This window comes from Bombina bombina, chromosome 2 (assembly GCF_027579735.1).
Source record: "Bombina bombina isolate aBomBom1 chromosome 2, aBomBom1.pri, whole genome shotgun sequence".
NCBI lineage: Eukaryota > Metazoa > Chordata > Amphibia > Anura > Bombinatoridae > Bombina > Bombina bombina.
In genome coordinates, this window is record NC_069500.1 from 497592722 (window position 1) to 497601889 (window position 9168).

Genomic DNA, 9168 nt, shown 5'->3' on the forward strand with positions numbered 1-9168 from the left:
TTTTTTTAAAAAAATGTATAGTTTTGCTTATTTTTAAAAAACATTGCACTGATTTTCAGACTCCTAACCAAGCCCCAAAGTTTTAGGAGAATACTGATGTATACCTACTCCAGCTTGCTCCTGTTTGTGTAAAGAGTCTTTTTATATGCAGAAGAAGGGGCAGGGGTAGTGTCTTCTTTTCTGTTATAGAACCACATTTGCAGTGGGTGTTCCAGCTACCCTATTCAACAGAGCTAAACTGGGAGCTTCTAATTAAGTTTTTAAAAGGTTTTATACTGGATTTTTAGATCAGTATCTGTGCATATTATTCTTTCTTTATAGTAGTGTCTATTACATGCAGTTAAATTAAAATTGGTGTATACTGCCCCTTTAAAGGCTTTAAAACAAGGGGACAAAATGGTCTCTAGGTCTTTTTGAGCACGTTACAGGCACATACGACTAGATTACGAGTTTTTGTCGGTAAGGCTTGCAGTGCTAATGAGCATTTTTTTCTCACCGCTCACTTAAGACAACGCTGGTATTACAGGTTTTTCTAAACCCGGCGTCAGCCGCAAAAAAGTGAGTGGAGAGCAAAATTTAGCTCCACATCTCACCTCAATACCAGCGCTGCTTAAGTCAGCGGTAAGCTGGCTAAACGTGCTCGTGCACGATTTCCCCATAGGAAACAATGGGGCTGACTGAGCTGGCTGAAAAAAAACCTAACACCTGCAAAAAAGCAGCGTTCAGCTCCTAACGCAGTCCCATTGTTTCTTATGGGAAAATACATTTTACGTCTACACCTAACACCCTAACATGAACCCCGAGTCTAAACACCCCTAATCTTACACTTATTAACCCCTAATCTGCCACCCCTGACATTGTCGCCACCTGCATTATATTATTAACCCCTAATCTGCCGCTCCGGACACCGTCACCACCTACAATATACCTACGAACCCCATAATCTGCTGCCCCTAACATCGCCAACACCTACAATATATTTATTAACCCCTACTCAGCCGCCCCCAACGTCGCTGCAACCTAACTACAATTATTAACCCCTAATCTGCCGCCCTCAACGTTGCCGCCACTATAATAAAGTTATTAACCCCTAAACCTAAGTCTAACCCTAACCCTAACACCACCCTAATTTAAATATCATTTTAAATAATCTTAATAAAATTACTACAATTAAATAAATTAATTCTATTTAAAACTAAATACTTACCTATAAAATAAACCCTAAGCTAGCTACAATATAACTAATAGTTACATTTGTATCTATCTTAGGGTTTATTTTTATTTTACAGGCAAGTTTGTATTTATTTTAACTAAGTACAATAGTTATTAAATAGTTATTACCTATTTAATAACTACCTAGCTAAAATAAATACAAATTTACCTGTAATTGAAGTTCAATCCTATTGGTTGATCCAATCAGCCAATAGGATTGAGCTTGCATTCTATTGGCTGTTCCAATCAGCCAATAGAATGCAAGCTCAATTCTATTGGCTGATTGCATCAGCCAATAGGATTTTTCCTACCTTAATTCCGATAGTGTGAGGGTTTTCACATCATGTATGTTCCTTTAAGCAGCTACCTGCATCATCCTAGCCCTGCCCACAGAGCCTTTAAATCACCTGCTCACCCAAAGACAGGTGCTTAGTATTTGTTGCTTTTGACTGAGTAACTCCTGCTCATACTGAGCTCATATATTCCTGTAAAGAATATTACTTTTTCCAACTACTCTTGGATTACAAAATCTTCCTGCTGGACCACTTATCATTACACCTCTTCAATTTAAAAGACTTCAGTTACCTGCATTTGGTTTTCTCCATTTCAGTAACATACACGGCTCTCGCCGCTTCATGAGAGGACTTAATTGAGTGATAGCTCTCCTTCCTAACCGGAGTCTGACTCTCCCCTCACTAGCCGGTTACTTGAAACCGCCGTTGATAACTTTCCTGCTGTATTATCCCAGCATTTCTTACCGCAATTGGGATTCACGGGAGACCGGGGCTTGCCAGCGTTCTCAGCTGTCAATCAAGCAGCGTGTCAGCGAGCGACTCCTCCCCTGCCTTCCGCGCTACTCCACAGAACGCTGCGAGCTGCAGCAGCAGTGATACGCAAAGGAACTGTTACCATCCTAAGGAGGAATTGAGATCTGGGAACTCCTGTTTCACTTAGGTTTGTCTGTGTGCTTACTACTTTGGGGATTCATCAAACCAATTCAACCAGAGTCTGCACCCACTACTATTATCACTCATATTCACAATCAACCTGTGAAAACTGTAAAGCTGTTTTGGGACAATTATTACAGTTATACTTGTACATATAAAATCACTCTCAACCTACAACGAATATCACTCTCAGCTATAGTGATATTATACCAAGAGGGTGAAACATTCAAATACTTACTTATCTGTTCTGCAGTTGTGTTCCACAAAACACTAAGTCTACTCAATCATTACAGATAGGCTGATAGAATCCTATCACCCAATCGGAATCCAAGGGACACCATCTTGGATGACGTCATTTAAAGGAACCTTCATTCGTCGGGAGTCGACGGAAGAAGAGGATGCTCTGCGTCGGTTGGCTTGAAGATGGACCCGCTCCGCTCCGGATGGATGAAGATAGAAGATGCCGTCTGGATGAAGACTTCTGCCCGTCTGGAGGTCCTCTTCTGCCCGGATCGGATGAAGACTTCTGGCCGTCTGGAGGATCACTTCTGCCCGGTTGGGTGAAGACGTCTCAAGGTAGGGTGATCTTCAAGGGGTTAGTGTTAGGTTTTATTAAGGGGGGATTGGGTGGGTTTTAGAGTAGGGTTGGGTGTGTGGGTGGTGGGTTTTAATGTTGGGGGGGTATTGTATTTTTTTACAGGTAAAAGAGCTAATTACTTTGGGGCAATGCCTCGCAAAGGGCCCTTTTAAGGGCTATTTGTAATTTAGTGTAGGGTAGGGATTTTTATTATTTTGGGGGGCTTTTTTATTTGATTAGGGGGATTAGATTAGGTGTAATTAGTTTCAAATTCTTGTAATTATTTTATTATTTTCTGTAATTTAGTGGGGTTTTTTTTCGTACTTTAGTTTATTTAATTTAATTGTAATTAATTGTAGTTAGTTTAGGTAATTCATTTAATTATAGTGTAGTGTTAGGTGTAATTGTAACTTAGGTTAGGGTTTATTTTACAGGTACATTTGTATTTATTTTAGCTAGGTAGTTATTAACTATTTAATAACTATTGTTCCTAGTTAAAATAAATACAAACTTGCCTGTAAAATAAAAATAAACCCTAAGATGGCTACAATGTAACAATTAGTTATATTGTAGCTAGCTTAGGGTTTATTTTATAGGTAAGTATTTAGTTTTAAATAGGAATAATTTATTTAATTGTAGTAATTTTATTTCGTATAATTTAAATTATATTTAAGTTAGGGGGGTTAGGTTTAGGGTTAGACTTAGGTTTAGGGGTTAATACATTTAATATAATGGCGGCGACGTTGGGGGCGGCAGATTAGGGGTTAATAAATGTAGGTAGGTGTCAGCGATGTTAGGGACGGCAGATTAGGGGTTAATAAAATTTAACTAGTGTTTGCGAAGCGGGAGTGCGGCGGTTTAGGGGTTAATATATTTATTTAAGTGGCAGCGATGTCCGGTCAGCAGATTAGGGGTTAAAAACTTTAGTTAAGTGTTTGCGATGTGGGGCGGGGCCTCGGTTTAGGGATTAATAGGTAGTTTATGGGTGTTAGTGTACTCTTTAGCACTTTAGTTAAGAGCTTTATGTTACGGCGTTAGCCCATAAAACTCTTAACTACTGACTTTTAAATGCGGTAACAGTCTTGACAGGAGAGGGTGTACCGCTCACTTTTTCCAAGACTCGTAATACCGGCGCTATGCAAGTCCCATTGAAAAGATAGGATACGCAATTGACGTAAGTGGATTTGCGGTATGCTCGAGTTGCGGAAAAAAAGTGAGCGGTACACCTGTACCTGCTAGACTTGTAATACCAGCGGGCGTTAAAAAGCAGCGTTGGGACCCCTCAACGCTGCTTTTTAAGGCTAACGCAAGACTCGTAATCTAGGCGATAGTTTTTTATTTATTATTTTTCTATATGTTGTACATCTGTAAGACAGTTAAGGCGCTTACCTTTCCAACAGTGTGTCTTGGAAGTTTGTAGGCATTAAGGGAGTTGAGCTCAAGGGGGTTTATAAGTATCCCCCATCCCGCTCCCTTCTATTTCCTGCGCTGTTACTTCCAGGGTTTCCAGGTCTAAGTGACGTCTCCACGCCCAAACGCCCTTACATCCCAGGAATCCCCCAATTTAGGCCTAACCCTACACCACCTCATAAGCCACCTAAGACTGCAGGGGGGCCACAATCAGCTCTGAAAGTGCCCCCCAAGGATGATGACACATGGTCATCATCCTACGTAACAGCATTGTGTGGATGTGTTGAACCATTAGCCAGTTACATCAGACAACATTTTTAGGGTTTTCAAATTGAACCATTAGCCAGTTACATCAGACAACATTTTTAGGGTTTTCAAATTAATAATTGTACTACTCCCCTTTCCCTATATGCTGATGATCTCTTACTATATGTTAGTGATCCTCACATAAACATACCTATATTATTGGACATTATGACTACATTTGGAGGTATCTCAGGGTATAAAATCAATATTGATAAGTGAGAGGTTACATCGCTACGTAACTCAATTAAATCAATCTTATGCCTCACCAATTTTAGAATCACCTCAGGCTATTTTAAATAGTTAGGATTACATTTACATGTCAATCCCAACCAATTGTATTGTCTCAATATATCGAGCTCCATAAATAGTATTTGAAATTTGCTGCAAGGAAGGCAACATCTCCCACTCTTCTTACATGGCAGAATTAATTTGCTGTAAATTACCACACTGCCTAAGATCCTATACCCCTTGCAACTTTCATCCCTGTTTTTATTTTATTTTTTGGAACCAAACTAAGCATAGAAGTAATAAAATAAATTTAGTAATGCCTATACAGGTGGGGGGTCTTAAATTGCCTAATAACCAATTATATAACTGTGCCAAAATAGTCTTGGGATGGCTGACACACTCTAATTACTTTTGCCCCCCTATAGAAGAAGAAATGGTGACACCATTCCAACTATCCCTTTTGCCACATGCTAATTTATCCACTCTTCCTTCATATATTGCTAAAAATATTTTATTTAGAGATCCCATTAAAACCTGGGGAAAATTATGTAAACGCTGGGGTATTGATTGTCAAATAACTAAATATACCACAAAAGCCTTCCAGATATTAAAAATCACATAATCTCACTACAGCAACACAATTATTAGATCCTATTTCTTTCCAAATTCTTCCTTTTCTAGACCTTTAGGAAAAATTTCATATACCAATTACCGCTAAATTTGCATACTTTCAATGTCGTCGGGCCAGCTTACTGCAATGACATCTATCATTGATAGACTATATCTTATAACTAAACAAGGCTCCCACTCTTTAACATAATATTTACAATATAATAGTAGCTCACTATGAGCAATCCTCTTTGCAAAAAATACAGGCAAAGGGCAGGGATGAGGAACATCACTCTTGACTTGGAAGAACTGACAGCTATTTCCTCCTTAGTAGGAAAAGCCATACTCTCAGCATATTTCAAGGAATGACATATTAAATTGGTCCACCAAGCCTACTTTACCCCTAAATGACGTACTAAATGTATTCCTGAAACATCGGATAAGTGTAACAAGTGTTCAGCTCCTTCCCCAGATTTTATACATTTACTTTGGGACTGTCCAAAATTGCAGAGACTGTGGGGAAAGTCAAATTTTTGCTCTCGAAAATTCTTAAATCTAATGTTAAATTATCAGCAAAATATATCCTTTCCCTTCATGATACACATAATAATACAGGCTTTCGAAATTTTCTGAACCAAGTGATAGTTATGGTCAGAAAATTAATTTTCCAATATTGTGTTTCACACAAAGCCCCTTCTTTCAAGAAACTTGTCAATGCCATGCAAGGTCAATTATTTATTGAACAAGCAAATGTTCAAGGTAACCTAGACATGAGAGTAAAAATATTTATTTACAAATGGGAACCTTTTTTACTATTTATCATGGACAGATTAAGATATAGGGACCAATTTATCAAGCTCTGTATGGAGCTTGAATGCCCGTGTTTCTGGTGAGCCTTCAGGCTCACCAGAAACACCAGTTATGAAGCAGCGGTCTAAAGGAGGTGGACAGACATCGCAGGAAATCAACCCGATCGAATATGATCGGGTTGATTGACACCAAATCTGCAGGGGGCGGCATTGCACCAGCAGTTCACAAGAGCTACTGGTGCAATGCTAAAATTCAGCGATGTCTGTCGGACATGATCCGCTGTTCGGATCATGTCGGACAGAGGGTTGATAAATTGGACCCATAGAGTTCTACAACTTTTTCAAAATTCAGTATTTATCCTCAATGAAATCTGCGTGGTAAATGGTGTTATCCACCAGACGATCCAACTTAAACAAATACTAATAGTATAACGTTGCACTGATAATTTATTAAATTAAATTCAGAAACAAAAACACGAGAGAAAAAAAGAAAAGACTTGAAGGTGTAGACTCTTCGTCACGTCCAAAATCCCCCAAGAGCACCTGTGCTAAGAAGGGATAAATTGTTTTCATACTAGGCTGATTAACCAGTCCACTGTATACGTAGTGGGTCATTTTTCAGGCTTTGTGCTGCGTAGCATGTCAATGCTGGGTACCAGTTTTTATAGTTTGTGGTATATAACCATCTAGTCAGCCTACCTTAAATGCTAGAATATGGATAGGAAGAGCCTTTTTTACATTCTAACAATTAGGGGTCAATTTATCAAGCTCCGTACGGAAAGACCGCCGCTCCATAACCTGTCCGCCTGATCTGAGGCGTCGGACAGAAATCAAACTGTTTGAATACGATTGGGTTGATTGACACCCCCTGCTAGCGAATCTGCAGGGGGCGGTATTGCACCAGCAGTTCACAAGCTACATCGTATCATGTCCGCTCGCACTATAATAAATTGACCCCTTAGTCTTAATTTCAGATCATTTTGTATAAATTACTACACTGTGGTTACCATAATTAGCTTAAACTTAGTTTGTGTTTTTAATTTATTATTTTGTTATATAATTATGAAAAGTAGATCCATATCTCTGCATAGTAAGTAGCTAAATCTGCATTCTACATGGATATTTTATTTGCGATACGCAGCGCTGGTAAATGATCTCAAGGATGTTTTTCCTTTTACTGTGCATGTGATAGACCTTTTTATTATAAATAAAGTTTTAAAAAACTAATAACAATAGGCGTTCCAAATGAGATGGAATTACAGTATAAGTCATAAAGAAAAAAATATTCTATGTTTCCATTAAAATGCTTATTATTGACTGTGTCTGTTACTTCCCTGTCAGTTTTCCTGTAGCCTTATTAAAGGCATCTTTCATTTCTTTATTTCTTAGGCTATATATCATTGGATTCAATAGAGGAACTATTACAGAATAAAAAATTGAGATCACTTTGTCCACTGGGGAAGAGTTTTTTGCCTTGGGGCGGATATACATAAAAATAACAGTACCAAAAAATATGCCAACAACAGCTAAATGAGAAGCACAAGTAGAAAAAGCTTTTTGACGTCCAACAGAGGATGGTATATTAAGTATAGTAATGATCAAAAATAAGTAAGAGAAAAAAGTAAAGACAAAACAACCAAGAATTATTGTCCAAGCTACCGCAGAAAAAATGATCTCATTAAGCCAGGTATCTGTGCAGGACAAACGCAGCAGAGGGCTGAAGTCACAGAAGAAGTGGTCTATAGTGTTTGGACCACAGAAGATTAGTCGAGACATCATAGCAGCTGGTAGAGAGATTGACAGGCATCCAGCAAGCCAGGCACTAACAATTAACTTCCAACAGATTGATCCGTTCATTAGGTTGGGATAGCGCAAGGGATGGCAGATAGCCAGGTACCTGTCATATGCCATTATGGTCAAAATGAAATGCTGGGTGGCTCCAAGAAAGAATATGAAATAAAACTGGGAAATACAACCAATAAATGAAATGGTTTTGTTTCCAGTACTCAGGTCTATAAGCATCCTGGGGACAGTAACAGTGGTGTACCAGATTTCTAGGAAAGAAAAGTTTCCAATAAAGAAATACATTGGTTTGTAGAGGGATCTCTGGGATGTGACCAATGCAATTATAAGGAGATTTGAGGCAACTGTCATAGAGTAAACAATCAGAAAAAAGACGAAAAGGAACAGACGAGTTTCACGAGCAAGAGAGAATCCAAGGAGGACAATGTTTTTCACAGATGTGTGGTTAGTGCTCATCATGATAAAATGTCATCTTAAAATGCAAAAAACTGTGAGGGAACATTAAAATAATAAAAGGACAAAGATATGTACATTAATGCTCAAAAGGACTGTTTTATCATTATTATTAGTCAGTACATAACATGTAGCATGGTAAGGCAAATAGCACCTCTGGTGGAGGTAGAAAAAAACATAATTTTCATAGGTAAATTACAGAAAAAGTGTGCAAACAAAACATTATAGCCTAGATTACAAGAGGAGCGCAAAAATATTAGCGCAACTGAGCGCTAAAACAGCTTAAGTTAAGTCAATATAGCTCTTATTCTTGCGCTCATATTACAAGATAAAAGAAAAAACGTCTAGCTAATATAATAAAACTAAACTACACATTAAAAAAAAAATCCTAACACTACTCTAAAAATTACAAACTATCGGCTAGATTACGAGTTTTTGTCGGTAAGGCTGTGCGGTGCTAACGCTCCTTTTTTTCTTACCGCTCCCTTTAAAAAGCAAGCCGGCGTTAGCCTCAGAAAAGTGAGCGTTGAGCAAAATTTAGCTCCACATCTCACCTCAATACCAGCGTTGCTTACGGTAGTGGTAAGCTGGCAAAACGTGCTTGTGCACGATTTCCACATAGGAAACAATGGGACTGAGCTGGCTGAAAAAAAAACTAACACCTGCAAAAAAGCAGCCTTCAGCTCCTAACGCAGCCCCAGTTTTTCCTATGGGAAAATGAAATGTATGTCTGCACCGAACACCCTAACATGAACCCTGAGTCTTAACACCCCTACTCTTACACTTATTATCACCGCCCCCGCTATCACTGACA

The 9168-nt window shown here is 38.6% G+C and overlaps 1 protein-coding gene across 1 annotated transcript; it reads right to left on the bottom strand.

Annotated features, from left to right (window-relative positions):
• Positions 1-7424: 7424 nt before the first annotated feature.
• Positions 7425-8357, bottom strand: LOC128647034 (olfactory receptor 11L1-like). The gene has a single exon (XM_053699847.1). It carries the CDS (start codon positions 8355-8357, stop codon positions 7425-7427), a length of 933 nt encoding a protein of 310 aa, XP_053555822.1.
• Positions 8358-9168: the final 811 nt, after the last annotated feature.

Excerpts from the sequence above, each read along its gene's own strand:
- LOC128647034 (XM_053699847.1), bottom strand. The coding sequence starts at position 8,357 with ATGAGCACTAACCACACATCTGTGAAAAACATTGTCCTCCTTGGATTC.